The 14,977-nt window shown below is 52.6% G+C and overlaps 2 protein-coding genes across 8 annotated transcripts in view; one reads left to right on the top strand and one right to left on the bottom strand.

The window, feature by feature from the left end:
* Positions 1-6,445, bottom strand: part of PTBP1 (polypyrimidine tract binding protein 1) — a 36,366-nt gene extending 29,921 nt beyond the window's left edge. For 4 of the 7 annotated variants that reach the window (XM_068156205.1, XM_068156206.1, XM_068156207.1 and 1 more), the window contains exons 1-2: positions 6,353-6,435; positions 2,060-2,090 (exon numbers count right to left, since the gene is read on the bottom strand). In XM_068156205.1, coding sequence (XP_068012306.1) covers positions 2,060-2,090; positions 6,353-6,360 — 39 coding nt within the window. In that variant the 5' untranslated portion in view covers positions 6,361-6,435. Of the gene's footprint in view, positions 1-2,059; positions 2,091-6,352 lie in introns of all 7 variants that reach the window. The other 3 variants (XM_068156213.1, XM_068156212.1, XM_068156210.1) reach the window with 3 other exon arrangements.
* Positions 6,147-14,977, top strand: part of KIAA1958 (KIAA1958 ortholog) — a 29,766-nt gene continuing 20,935 nt past the window's right edge. Inside the window, exon 1 of the mRNA XM_068156221.1 lies at positions 6,147-6,208. The gene's annotated coding sequence lies outside the window, so the exon portion shown is untranslated. The remainder of the gene's footprint in view (positions 6,209-14,977) is intronic.

Below are 14,977 nucleotides of genomic sequence, written 5' to 3'. Positions count from 1 at the left end.
CCCTGCAGAAGCCCTGCGGTCAGAGGAGCTCAAGCAGCACTGAAGCGGCAGAGCACGGGGAAGCTGCCTGGATGCAGCCGACCTGCATGCAGCCACGTAGAGGGATGAGGCACCAGAGAAGCCTCTGCTTTGCTCCCAGCTGTGCACAAACAGGATTCTAACTTACCTAAGCAAATCCCAGACATGAGTAACATCTTACACCACAGCCTTCAAGCACGTCCCCCTCCATTGCACGACCTACACTGCAACATGCCATGACTTCATCAGGTAACACTGCTGGGGTAAAAACACCTTTAAAACTTACCTTTACCAAGATGATTCAACTTTCCTTTTTTGCTCCTGCCACTCTCATTTTTTTGATTCAAATGCCTCAAAGCCTGCCCCCTCTGACTCGCCAAGAACAACTCACTTTTGGTGCACACCTTCGTCTCCCCACCCCAACGCACGAGCAGCACAATCCTGCTCACACAGTTCTGGCCTGGCAGGAACAAAAGCACTCTGGTGGGGCTTCTCCCAGTCCTCATTTTAGACATCAGACTGTGCTGTGCTAGGGCCTGAAAGCAACCCTCAAGACAGGGGGGAGGATGAGGCACAGCACCACATCCTGCAGCTTCTCAACATTCAGCAGGAGGACTGCAATTACAGCTTCAAGAGCTTCCTGGTCAAATTTAGTTAACATGAAAACAATTCTTCAAGCTGCAGAAAAGCTAAAAGCTGCAGATTGCACCTTGTTAAAACCAGCTGAGGGGACTGGAAGATGCTGTATCAAACTGCTCTGGTCACACAGTGACTTAGTCCACCTTTTACACTGGCTATAAACTATTAACCAACCTTACTCCACTCCACCCTTCCTCCCCCTCTGATGGCAAACTGCACTCCTTGCAGCTGATCTGTGGTCTCAAGCAGCAGCAGACACAAGCACAGCACTATGATCAAGTCAATTTTCAGCTTCTCACATGAAGAAAAGCCAGAACCACCTTCCCCCTCCAGCTACCACATAGAGCCCCTTCATGCATTTGTTTCTCAGAATCCCTAAAGCACCAAACACTTCAGTGTTTCACAGCCCTGATTTTGTTACTCCCAACACAAAAAAAAACACTTACAGTTTAGCAGCAAATTCTCTCCAATGCTCCTGCTTCACTTCAGCAGAGCTAACAGAGCTCACACTACACAGGCTCAAGGTCTACTTCAAACCAGTCCTATACACCCAGCATCACTTCAAGCTGCCACACCGCTCCTCCTCAGTCTGCAAGATGCTAACACGCAGCTCAGGCCACTGAACAAAGCTGTGGGAATCACTGCTTTGAGGGCCAGCACTCACACAGGTACCATCTCACCACAAGAGCTCACAAGGCTGAACTTACTGCAATCCTGATGCTGGAGCATTAGCCAGGGTGTTCACAAAGTCACACTAAAGCCTTTCACACATGAAGGGGTGCTGCTCTACCCGGCACCTTCCTGTGGGGCTCTTGGCAGCAGCCAGAGTTCCTCCTGCAAGGACAGCAGCCCCAGTACCACTCAGATAAGGAGGCTCCTGTCAGCACTTTGAGTTTCAGGGCTAAGTCTGCACTTTCAAAACCTGAGACTAGAAGAGTAAAGGTCATATTTACTGTACTTGCCAGAGATAAAAATCCACAGCTAAACACTCTTGTTTTGTGTGTGTGGCAGAAGGATTTTCTTGACATAACTGAACAGGAATTCACATAAACAAAGGAAACAGAGTTCTCAGAAGAAAACAGACCAGTTTCTCCATGGAGAAGCATTGTCTAGCACACAGGTAACAAGCATGGCTGGATACTTTAGCAGAGGAAAAGGCTGCTTCTAAATGCAATAAAGTTCTACTCTGACAGTTGATAATCAGTGTCCAAATGTCAGGAGCTCAACGCTGAGCCACAACAAAAGTTTTAAATGCATATGGAACCAGATTACCTTCTGGTGAAAACCAATCTACATGGTACCAGAAATAACCTTTTAAAGCTGAAGGTCTGCATTTGGTGAGGCTAAAACTAGGTCAGATGCTGAGCAGTGTAAAAAGAGAGAAAAAGTGAGAAGTGCCTACCTTTGTACCAACTGTTATATCTTGGACAATGCTGTAGAAAAAAGAAAGAAAAGGATTAAAAAAGTTAGATAGGTTTGCCACAAATATCCAGCATAGTTTACAGTAGTAAGAAAAAAAGCAAGTCAAAGTGCACAGTTGTCTTTGCAAGTGAGCCAAGGACAGTTTACACAAAGAAAAATTATTAGATGGTGATGGTGGAGACCCAAGACCCAGCAGTGCCAGAAAACCACAGCTCTTCCACTGCCTACAGTGGAGCTTGCTCCTTTCTGTGAAGGTACCACAGCAGGGCTAGGACCAAAAGCCCACAGGTAGCCCAGCATTCCTCATGGGAACGCAACCTGATGCAAACACCACCTCTGACTAAGCCAAGAACAGGAGCGTCAGGAGTCAGCTCCATCACCAGCAGTCACTTCTGCAGTTCTTAACCTCCTGTCCCAAGGAGCACCCTCTGCTAGGCTGGAAAGACACAATCCTAGGGAAACCACGACATCAGTAAGGAGATGCTGGAGCTCCAATGGTGCCACAGACAGCACACCACTAGGAGCTGGCTGCTCAGCCAAGCTGAGCCAGTGCCAGGCTTACAGCAACCCCAAGCCATGCTACAACCACTGGAGCCAGCCCAGAGTAGGGCATGGGGAGTACAGAGAGCAGGAAAGAGGTCCAGGAGGCTCCCAGACAGGAGTATGCCTGTGCAGAAGATTTCTCCATCAATTCTTTCCTACTTCAAAACCAACCCCACTTATTTTTCCCTAACACGAGTTTGAAAGCAAAGACATTCATTAAACTCCACCATATATTCTTGAACCTCCTAAGATGAGACTTCCTGATTAACCAGCATGAAAAGCAGCATTAGCTGCACCTCAAGCAACTCATGCCAGCTCTCAGCAGCAGCAAACATTACACACCACAACACACAGCCACTTGGAGCAGCTTCTTTCAGCTACGGGATCAGAAGGACTTGCCCACACCTTGGCATGTGGTACCTGGGTAATCTCCCAGGGTATTATTGCACCTACACATTACTCTCACAAGAGAGCTCAACACAGTCTGAGCACTTCAGTTACAGCCCCTGCTCTGAAGTTACAGCCCTGCTCTAAAAGCAGCATCACAAAACTGAGAGCAGAGATGATCATGTTAGGGGGACGGCTCCACAGCATTGCCTGTTCCAACTCCAACCTTTCAGGGAGCTGACCACAGCCTCAGGGTACAGGATCCCAAAGCAGCAGCTCTAAGGAAACATGGCAGAGAAGCAGAAGGCAGGGCAGTCATTCCTCAACCAGCACTGTGAAACCTGTGAGGCACTCAAGAACAATTCTACAGAGTGATTTAGTGCTGGAGAACTCACACTTGCTACTTTCTTTGCTCCCTCCTGCAACAATGAGTTCAGGGAATTAAATACTGCCCAATCTTATGAAGCCATTTGTGTTTCCCCCAGCTCCATCTTAAGCCATACCACAAGTACAGGCCAGCTCAGCTCCTCACACTTCCTCTTCAAAGCCAAGCTGCCATGTCATCATAACCCAGCACTTCCAGCCAGAGCTTCAGTGCCAGGAAGCCACGCGAGAGCTTCTCAACCACCTCAAGAAGGCTCTCTGCAGGAGCACGCTGGGCTCAGTCCCCCAGTGCCTGCTCACCCAGACAGATGGGGTTTTGCTGCACCTTGAGGGCCAGCAGTAATGAACTAATTGAACCCATCTGCACAGATCAGTTTAAAGAATCGTGATCAATCTATTAGAGCTGCTGGAGAGGCTAGGAGCACACAAATACCGACAGCAACCCATTTCAGAAGCCTAATCCCCACTTCTTCCCAGCAGAGCATAAGAAGAGGGAGTCTCCCAAGTTTCTCAAGCTCTCAAACTTACCCCAGAGCATTTTCTCTCACTTCCTGTTCCTCTTGTGGGCCTCACACACAGGAAACGTTTTACATAAAGTAGCTTTATCAGGGAGGTGGGGAAGGGGGGGGGGGGGGGATAACATTTAACCATCATCCAAGAGGAAAAGCTGGTTTATTTGCCAATAATTATCGATCCCTGGCACATTGTTTGCAACCCAGCTGAGAACAAAACACCACATGAGACAAGCACCAACAGGATGGAAGAATGTTTATTCCAGAAACATGCAACATGCCCCCCCAAGTTCACACCCCTCCCCCTCAGTTTAGCACATCCTCAGCTTCATTCTCTTCTCCTACATCAGCTTTCAGCAGAGGATTGAAACTTTGCTCACGGTTCAAGAAAATCCAGGCAATGAAGCCCTCCATGAAAATGAGGGGCTTTTTTAGATGGAATGGGAGAACTCCTATGCAATAAGGAAAAAAAACACCACATAAGCAGCACCAGTAAAACCTCCAGGTCATGTTCCAAAGCAGTTACTTGCCATCTGAACTCCTCATGTGCTTTTAAACAAAGCCACTTATTCAAACGGGGTCATTGGAAAAGCACAGCTCCGTATCGCTTCAGGTTGAAGAGCAAGGCAGCAGCCTGTGGCCAGCGAGCCAAAAAATAAAGCGGTGGTGGTGGTGGGGAGGGAGGAAGGAAGAAAATCCATCCTCAGAAGCAGCTTTCAAAGCTTCAACGGAGGGGCAGAGATCCTCCCGAGGTCCCGGATAATTAAGGCTCACCTTCAGCCTGTACACTGAAAGAACTCTTTTAACAGGCAGCAAAAAGAGCTCCCCTAGGAACCACCCCGAAGGCAGCTGATTTTCGCCTGCTCTCGGCGGCGCGAAGGGTTTCTTTCTCACTACCCTTCAACGCGGGGAGCGAACCGAAGCCGAGCAAACCCGAGCGGCGAAACTTCAGTGTAAAATAAGCGATTTTTATGTTGGGTTTTTATTCAGATAAAAATACTTTGACGCCGCTTTTTTTCCCCAGCATGTAAAGGGGGGGGGGGGAAGCAAAAAAAAACCACCACCACCTCAGCCATGTGACTGCGCCTAATTCTCACCAGACCACTGTTCGGAGGCAAGAAGCGAGGAGGCACTAATTTGGGCTTCCAGCGTTTTAAGGCTGTGCGAAAACAAACTGCTTAGTCGGGAGGACTTAAAAAGAGAGGTTTTAACCCACCGCGTCCTAAAACGACCAAACCAACAAACAACGAAAAACCCAAAAAGGGCAGATCGCCGAGAAAACCCACGCCGAGGAGAAATAGGGAGAGCTCGTCCCGTGATTAAAAAGAGCTTGTTTGAAAAAAAGCAAAGGCTCCTGAAAGCGAGGCAGCAGATGGAAGGAGGTGATTTTAGAGAGAGGGGTAAATAAATTAATAAATAAATGGATAAATAAATAAATAATCGACGTCGCCCAAGGTGCGAAAAGCTGCGGCTCTGGAAAACCTACACGAGTCAGGCACGGGGGGAAAAAAAAAGTTTGGAGTTCCGAGGTGGACAATGGAAAAGAGGGAGGGAGGGAGCCCGAGAGCAGCTCTGCCCCCTCGGCTGCAGCTTTACCTACAGCTCTCTCAGGTAAAGCCGCCAATGGAAACCTGGCTCCTTGCGAGCCGCCGCCGCCGCTCCCCAAAGGCTGCGGCGAAAACTTCTGCTGAGCCAGAAACTACTCACAAAAGAAAATCCACCCGAGAAAGTCCCTTCCCCCCCTCCCTTCCCTTCCCCCCCCCCCCCGCTTGCGAAAGCGCCAGACAATAGGAGCAGGCCCCGCCGTGAGTCACCGCCGGCCCCGCTGCCCTCCCTCCCCCCCCGCGCCGGCCAGGTGCGCCAGCTCCCGGCACCCCCGCACCGCTCCCTGCGGGACCGCGGCCCAGCCTCCCTCCCCGACAGCCCCACGCCCACGTCGCGCTCGCAGGCGACCGAGTGTGTCCCGTCCCCGTTTCCACCCCCCCCCCCCCGAAATCCTGTGCCCAGCCCTACGGGGCGGGCGCGGCCTCCCCCTCGGGACCCCCTCCTCCCGGTACGCGGCGGCTGCCCCCCGGCGAGGCGCGAGCACGAGGCGGCGGCGGGAGCGCGCGGCGGACGGCTCCCACGAGGCGCTGCGTCGGGGCGGCGGCCGCGGAACAGGGGCTGTCCCCGCCGCCCTCCCCACTCTGCCGCGGTGAGGGGCTCCGAGAGTGCGGCCCGCGCAGGAACTCCCCCCCTCCCCCAGCCGCCCCCTCGCCTCAGCCGGGCCAGCCGGCAGCACCCTCAGCGTTCCCCCTCCTCAGGTAACGCCCCAGCCCCCGGCGCGGGTCCCGCACCTCGGCCGCTTCTCCCCCTTCCTCCGCGCCCCGAGAAGGGTCCGGCAGCGTTGCTCGCCGGTCCCCGGCACGGTGGCGCCCATGCCGAGGCCCGTGTCGGCGGGGACTCACCCGTCCATTGCACACAGAGGAGACCCGTCGGGAACGGAGTGGAGGCGCCGGAATAGCAGGAACAGACCCAACCGCTCCGTGTTATAGACTCACAAAATGGCGGCGCCGCCCGGCCCGCCTCACCCGCGCCAACGCCCCATTGGCTATCGCAGATGTCATCTTGATAGCAGGGGCGGGGACCGCCCGCGTGTGAGGGTTGGCGCCCTGGCGCCCCTGGCGAAGCCTACTGGCTCTGGGCGGGCTGAGAGGCGGTGCGAAGCGGCGGTGCGCGGCGCGATTCGGTAGGCGAAGGGAGTCGGCTGGGAGGAGCCATCTTGAGAGCGGGAAGGATGCCGAAGTGCCACACGGATCCACCATCTTGATTGGGGGCAGTGCACGGCATAACCGCGTTGGGCGCCATCTTGAGTATGGGCAAGGGCCCCAGCGTGCACATGGCGCTGTCCCCCGCAGCGCGGGCCGGCGCCCGCAGGAGCGGCCCAGCCGCCGCCGCCATCTTGGATAAGGGCAGAGAAGCCGTCGGGGTTTGCCTGTTGCCATCTCGAGTGAGGGAGAGCGGGCTCCTCTCAATTAGGTTAATGATTTAATCCCCCCCCTCCCCAGTCTGGGGACTTAGTTAGCGCTCGGCAGCACTTAAAAAATGTATTTAAGATAAAGCCTGGCTGCTTAATTGAAGTTAATGTCATAAGGATAAAGATTACCCTGTGGGTGACAGGAGGCAGAAGTTGTGAGGTAAGACCTAACTCCTACCTGCTCTGCTCAGGCATCAGGAAAATGTTTTTTTCCCCTAAGATGCACTCTTGACACGCTTTGCTGCCCCCAGACAGGAGTTTTGCCAGTCAGGCGGACCCCAGTGGTTAATTAAGAGGTGGCTGTTTCACTCTTGGTGTGTGTCGCTGCCTCTGGGCCTTACTGCTGCAGAGACTGAGGTAAAATCCACAGGTTTCCTATCTTTAGGGATTTTTGTCAGACCTCTAAATGTACTTTTTAAGTGCTGGGCCACCTGTAATGAATTTAAGCCTACTACAGTGGGCTTAATTCATAGTATCATAGTATCATTCAGGGTTGGAAGGGACCACAAGGATCATCTAGTTCCAACCCCCCTGCCATGGGCAGGGACACCCCACACTAGATCAGCCTGCCCAGAGCCTCATCCAGCCTGGGCTTAAACACCTCCAGGGCTGGGGCCTCAACCACCTCCCTGGACAACCCACTCCAGGGCTTCACCACTCTCATGGTGAAGAACCTCCTCCTCACCTCCAGCCTGAATCTCCCCACCTCCAGCTTCATTCCATTCCCCCTAGTCCTATCACTGCCTGAGATCCTGAGCAGTCCCTCCCCAGCCTTCCAGTAGCCCCCTTCAGATACTGGAAGGCCACAATGAGGTCACCTGGGAGCCTTCTCTTCTGCAGACTGAACAGCCCCAACTCCTTCAGTCTGTCCTCACAGCAGAGCAGCTCCAGCCCTCTGATCATCCTCCTGGCCCTTCTCTGGACACCTCCCAGCACCTCCACATCCCTCTTGTAATAGGGGCTCCAGAACTGGAGGCAGTACTCCAGGTGGGGTCTCACCAGAGCTGAGCAGAGGGGGAGGATCACCTCCCTTGCCCTGCTGGCCACACTTCTCCTGATGCAGCCCAGGATCTGATTGGCATTGTGGGCTGCAAGTGCACACTGAGAGCTCCTGCTGAGCTTCTTGTCCACCAGCACCTCCAGGTCAGGTGTTTCCCGTGGCTCCCTCCAAGGTGGCTGCTGAGCTTTCGTGTGCCACAGAACGAAGGCTTCCAAGGGAGAAGCTCCTGCTGTAAATGCTGCTGGACACAAGGACTGGGAATCCTGCTGGAGGCCAAGCAGATCTCAGGATCCTCCTCCCATCCACCTAGGACATTTTGCTGGTTCCTCTCTACTGACATCATGCTGCAAAAGCAGTTTGCTGCCACGGATGAAATGCTGCTCAGCTCTGTTTAAATACAGGCAGTATTTGCTCACTGGGAATTGGACTAGCAATTACTCATTTATGGGTTTTTTTTCTGTCTTTGCCTCACTTGTCATAACCCTCTCCCTTCACTGCAGCACAAGAATTAATTGTCCCAGACCTTGCTACGAGTCCCTTGTGTAGCATTGAATCAGATATCAAATGTCCAGTCCACATTGATCTTAGCTTCATTAGCTGCAACCCTGTTTTGAGAGTTTCTAGGCAACATAATGCTGGTCTTAGCTTGGCAGGGATCCTTCCCACCTCACTTCTTACCTTTTTTTTTTGGGGAGGGGGGGGTGACAACCTTTGCACAGTTCTGCCAATCCACCTCTAGTGCCAGTGGGAAGCAGTGAAACACCACCAGAGATGGGTGCTGCTGATGGGAGCAGCTGAGCTTGGCACACAGCAGTGGCTGGGGTGTCTGTCTGTGGAAGGCTTAGAAAGAAAACATCTTTCAGATGCAAAGTGCAGCTGAAATTCAGAGGCTTGGCCTTGGGCAGTGCTTCTGCTTCATGTCAGGTAACTGGCAGGTACAGACCTGCGTTTTGCGTTCTCATTTCTTCCTGGAGTGTGCACTAGACATGCATATGGACATGCATATAGACATGCATAAGCTGTGTGGTGCAGCAGACACGCTGGAGGGAAGGGAGGCCATCCAGAGGGACTTTGACAGGCTGGAGAGGTGGGCACAAGCCAACCTCAGGAGGTTCAATAAGAGCAAGTGCAGGGTCCTGCATCTGGGTCGAGGCAATCCCAGGCACAAATACAGGCTGGGCAGTGACTGGCTGGAAAGCAGCCCTGAGGAGAGAGACTTGGGGGTGCTGGTGGACAAAAAGCTCAACATGAGCTCTCAGTGTGCACTTGCAGCCCGCAAAGCCAATCAGATCCTGGGCTGCAGCAGGAGAAGTGTGGCCAGCAGGGCAAGGGAGGTGATCCTCCCCCTCTGCTCAGCTCTGGTGAGACCCCACCTGGAGTACTGTGTCCAGTTCTGGAGCCCCTATTACAAGAGGGATGTGGAGGTGCTGGAAGGTGTCCAGAGAAGGGCCACAAGGATGAGCAGAGGGCTGGAGCTGCTCTGCTGTGAGGACAGACTGAAGGAGTTGGGGCTGTTCAGTCTGCAGAAGAGAAGGCTCCCAGGTGACCTCATTGTGGCCTTCCAGTATCTGAAGGGGGCCTACAGGAAGGCTGGGGAGGGACTGCTCAGGATCTCAGGCAGTGATAGGACTAGGGGGAATGGAATGAAGCTGGAGGTGGGGAGATTCAGGTTAGATGTGAGGGGGAGGTTCTTCACCAGGAGAGTGGTGAAACCCTGGAATGTGTTGTCCAGGGAGGTGGTCGAGGCCCCGTCCCTGGAGGTGTTTAAGCCCAGGCTGGATGAGGCTCTGGCCAGGCTGATCTAGTGTGGGGTGTCCCTGCCCATGGCAGGGGGGTTGGAACTGGATGATCCTTGTGGTCCCTTCCAACCCTGAATGAAACTATGAAACTATGGAGGACACAAGACCAGTTAAAAGTGAAACCATCCAGTGTTCTCTCCCACATACAGATTGCTGGGCTGCTTCCTATGGCCAGATGTTTGATTTTCTCAGCATGAGGCAATGCTCAGATGTTCTGGTGGCCAGGGCCAGATGTGAACTTAACTGCCTCGCTCTTGTCGCCCTGTGTGAAGTGCAAGAGCTTCTCCCTCAGCCTTGGATCTCACCGAGGGCTGGCAGCTATCATTCCCCTCCCCTGTGGTTTCCTGGGCTCCCCAGCCATTTGGCCCTTGTTCCAGCAGTGGAGTTTAAGGTGGAGAAAAAGCAGGTTCTTGCCTATTGCTACAGGCAACTAAAGGCCCTGTTTGAAACCGGGGTGATTTTACTAGGTACTGCATATGAAAGGCTCTCTCTTTGCCACAGATAAGAGATTTACAACTTAGATGAGGGAAAGAATGGGAAAATGATGGGATTATGGGATCCACTTTGGAGTTGCTTAGCCCCAGAGCCAGCTGAGATAAAGTGATTTGATCAAAGCAGAGCAGGAATTTAACGCCCTGCTCACAGGCCATAATGCACATTCTTGAACTGTGCCTCTTTGAAGCTCTCTTTCCCAGGGAGGTGTTTCACTTCATCTCCTCTTCAGAATGATTTGGGGTTTATACTGTAGGTAAAAATCCCTCCAAGGAGCAGAGGGGTGGGTGTGGAGATAGAATCACTCTTGGTTTTGTTGGCTGTGAGACCCCCACCCCGAATGCTGCCTCCAGTTCTGCTGTCCCCAGCAGAAGAAGGACACAGAGCTGTTGGAGCAAGTCCAGAGGAGGGCCACAAAGGTGATCCAAGGGGTGGAGCACCTCTGCTATGAGCACAGGCTGAACTGGGGGTGTTCAGCCCGGAGAGGAGAAGATTCCACGGGAACCTCAGAGCTGCCTTGCAATACCTGGAGGGATCCTGCAGGAAGGCTGCAGAGGGACTTTTCATGAGGGTGTCTAGAGGCAGGACAAGGGGGAATGGTTTGAAGCATTCATTGAGAGCAGAGTTAGACTGGAGCTGAGGAAGAAGTTCTTCAGTACAAGGGTGGTGAGACTCTGGAATAGGCTGCCCAGGGAGGCTTCCTCCCTGGAAGTGTTCAAGGCCAGGCTGGATGAGGCCTTGAACAATAAAGTTTAGTTGAGAGGCACCCCAGCCCATGGCAGGGAGGTTGGAGTAGATGATCTCTGAGTCTTTTCCAGCCTGAGCCACTCTATGATTTGAGACCCCTTGGAAAGCAGCAAACTCTAAGAGAAAAGTTCCTGGAACGTGGCACAAAGACCTCGAGTGAAATCATTGGTGCTGGATACTGATCACTAGTAAGAGCAGGGTGTGATTTCTTCTGGAGGGTGCTTCCCTGCATGCACAGGTATCCCAGCTGCTTTTCAGGATCCTTGGGGAAAAGCAGAGCCAGGGAAATGCCATCAGGGGCTTGCTCCTGTTCAAAGCCCTGGCTTTGAAAAGCTCTTTCAGGCTTCGTGCAGACCCACTGAGATTTTTTCCATAGCTGCAGCAGAGCTGCTGAGTGTGCAGCACTTTATCAGGCATTTTCCTGGAATATTAACAGAATTCTGTAGCCAAGCCCCTTCTCAGACAGGGGGATTAGTGATACTGCTGGGTAACACACAGTCCTCCTCTGGGCCCAGCAGGAACCTGCCTCTGACAACAAAATAACATTCGAGACAAAAATGTAGCTGGGAAAAAGAAAGAAAGGGGGGGGGGGGGGGGGGGGGAAGAGCTGCCTCTGCTTATCTTCTTTCTGTTTGTTTTGAGAAAGCAGCCCAGTGAAGACAAAAAGAGGAGGGAGAAAGGGGGGGGAAAAATATGAATCAGCTTCTTTGCTCCAATCCAGCAGAGCAGTTCCACCCTCCCCGGCTCCGGTTACTCACTTGCTAGAAGAGCTCTGGTGGGACACACCCAGGGCTCTTTTTTCCCCCCCTCCTCTTTTCAAGCCCTTCCTGCCTGTGTTATCTCTTGGAATTTAATTTGCTATGCAAGGGGGGAAAAAAAGAAAGGGAAAAAAAAAGCCCAGCCCTCTGCAACAAACCCGACCCTCTGCAACAAACCCGACCTTTTCCCTGCCTGTTTTCCCCTCCTTTGTAGGTTTTAAATCGCCCTGCAGCCTGTGCTGCCTTCGCTCCCTGCAGGACTACCTTCATTTGCAAACTAGCAAAGGGTTTCCCCCCCCCCACCCCACCCCTTTCTCTTTCCTCTTCCACCCAACGCTTCGAGCAGTGACTTGTAAACAAGAAGCCTCCTAAAGTACAGTCTCTGTCCAGGAACCCAAGCTACTTGCAGATACTGGTTTATCCTAGAGCCTGGCTTTGATGGCAGTTGTTTTCCTGCAACTTCCCCTCCTCCCCCCATTATTCACAGTCTTCTGCAAGCTCCCTGAACCAGGAAACTCCTTCATGTGTGACTTTGCTAGCAGTGGAGTCCCAGAGAAACTCGGGGGTGTTCCAGATAACTTTTGCTTCTTTTTGGTTGCTTCCCTTTCTTTTAAACTCCCTCCAATTAACAGGGCTGTTTGGTTTAGAAACACACTGGCAGCTTTAGCAGCATCATAGGATGCCAGAGCATTCTTTTGTGCATCATTCATGATGCCACATCCACAGCTCTGGAAATGATTAGTCCTCAAGGTAGCAGAGAAGGAGCTGGGCTGCTCAGAACATGCCTTCTGGTGGTGGTTCACCTGTGGCTCAGAGCCATCTGAGCACAGGTGTCCTCTCATTTGGCTTGGGATGGAGAGGCACCACCAGGGGAACACACAGGTGGAGGTCACAGGCTGCACAGGCAGAAGGCTGGGCTGCTGGAGGAAAGGGTAGGGGCTGGGTACACAAAGATGTGGGGAGCTGGTGCTGCTGGTCCCAGTGCACTTCTGAAGGGCATGTGGGTGGGTTCAGAGCAGTGCTCATTGCTGGTGAGGGCAGTGGTTCCTCCACTGATCCATGAGCTTGGCAGCATGAAGGAGCCCCACCGAGTGTAGCAGTCTGTGCACAGAAACTGCTTTGGAATTGAGCTTAATGCACATTCAGTCTGAACCAGGAGCAACCTCTCCAAAGCAGCCCCCCAGCTCCCTGAGCTGGGCTTTCATCAGCTCTGCCACCATGGCAATTGGAGGCCAAAGTTAAAAAGCACTTTGCAAGTGGCTGTGGCTGCCCTTGGAATGTTTCTTGCTGTTACCGTTGCCTGCTCTTAGGTCACCTTCTAACAGGAGTGCCAGGCCACAGCTGCAGGAGTATTTGTGCTGCAGGCCTAATCACACCAGCTCGTGTTTGCCTTCTCTTCTTGCCACTCAGGGACAAAATGAGACTTCTCCATATTCTCTGTTGTTAGCAGCCCCTCTTAGTTCAGAACTTCCCCATCTCTGGGCTCCTCGGGGATCCTTTTGGGTGACTCATTTCCTGTGGAGGATGAACCAGCCATTTCCTGCCTATTCAGCACAGGACTTCTGTTTGTCTTTTTTCTCCTTTTTTTGTGTACTTCTCTTCCAGTCTGTGCTGCAGTGGTGTGGATTCATCTGGGCTCTGATGGTAGCCCTGCAGCTCACTTCAGACCTGTAGCTCACTTCAGACCTGCAGCTCACTTCAGAACTGCAGCTCTTCCCTGCAGCCTCCTGAGCTGATGAACCATCCTTGTAAGCTGCTCAGGCATCAGGGCTGGCCCCCCTGCTTACCTGGGCTGTGGGCTCTGTGATTTCATGGATTCACAGAACTGTAGAATGATTTGGGTTGGAAAGTACCTTAAAGATCATCCAGTTCCAAACCCCCTGGCAGGGGCAGGGGCACCTCCCACCAGCCCAGGCTGCTCAAGGCCTCATCCAAACTGGCCTTGAACATCACCAGGGAGGCCATCCACAGCCTCCCTGGGCAGCCTGTTCCAGTCTCTCCCCACCTCCACTGGAAAGAATTTCTTCCTAATCTATAGCCTACATCTCTTGTCCTCAAGCTTCAATCCATTCCCTCTCATCCTATCATTCCAACCCCTTGTAAAAAGTCACTTTCTGGCTTTCTTGCAGCCCCCCTCCAGGTACTGGCTTTGGGGCTGTGAGATTAAAGTCATGGCAGTGATGCAGATTTACCAGTGCCACCCTTCCAGTCATGGCAACTCCCTTCTCCTCCTTCAACCCCCAAGAAATGGAGTCTTCAAAGTGCACCACAGAGCAGAGCCACAGATCTTGCATCACAGCCCAAAGCTCAGTTGTGCTACATCATCTTGCAAGTGCTCCTGAGGCTGCATGTTGGCATTTGGGACATCCAGGCAATACCCATACTGCTTTTTTGTGTTACAGGTAGCTTCCTTCAGGACTGGGCCAGCTTCTGGATTAATTCTATACCCCCAATTCCAGGACTTTTTTTTTCCCCCCTCCTCCTCCACCCTCTGTTTCCAGACCCCCTGAGCCACTGCCTGTTCACATTTCATGTGGTGATTCCAGCTGCTGTGGACAGCTCACTGCAACAGCAGCCTGAGTTCAGAGGGTGCCCAATCGTTGTGGCACCAGCCTGAGGGAGCACAGCTCTCTCTCTCTCCAGCAGCCTGCTACTGCTGCTTTGAAAATTAGCCCTTTTAATTGTGAAAATTAGTCTTCTAATCTTGTTTCCCACCATGGCATTTGAAGATTTAGGTTCATTAGCCTGTCACACATCTGTAATCTTTGGGAAGAGAACCCCCACAACAGGGATCCTGCCTCTGGAGCCTGAATGTAGCACATGTTGAAGGGATAAGCACTGAATAATTCATTCCCTTATTCACTCTCAGGAGCTGGCTACCTCCTCCTGACTTTCCATTATCTCACAGGTTGCTGTTCAGCTCCACTCACCCCAGGAGCAGGATGTCTGACCACACCGCACAGGTGTGCACAGAAACCGCTCCTGGGTGATGGTTCTGAACAACTGCTCAGCACTGAGCACCAACCTGACCATTCCAGTGCTGCATACACCACCCAGGCACAGGAACTGGAGTGTTAGGAAGAGGGTTGTGGGGATTCTCTGGGAAGCAAGGTGGGTGAGGGAGCACCTTAGGCTCTTCCCAAACAGTGCACACAAGGCAGGATGCAGGATGTTAGTGCAGAAAGGAGCCAAACAGGCACTGACTGCCTGATCATGGAATCATAGCACCATTAAGGCCTCTAAGATCAAGTCCAACCTTC

This window comes from Melanerpes formicivorus, unplaced genomic scaffold (assembly GCF_026170545.1).
Source record: "Melanerpes formicivorus ecotype bairdi unplaced genomic scaffold, bMelFor1.0.p_v2 SCAF_34, whole genome shotgun sequence".
Taxonomy (NCBI): domain Eukaryota; kingdom Metazoa; phylum Chordata; class Aves; order Piciformes; family Picidae; genus Melanerpes; species Melanerpes formicivorus.
This window is presented reverse-complemented; position numbering and strand designations above follow the sequence as displayed.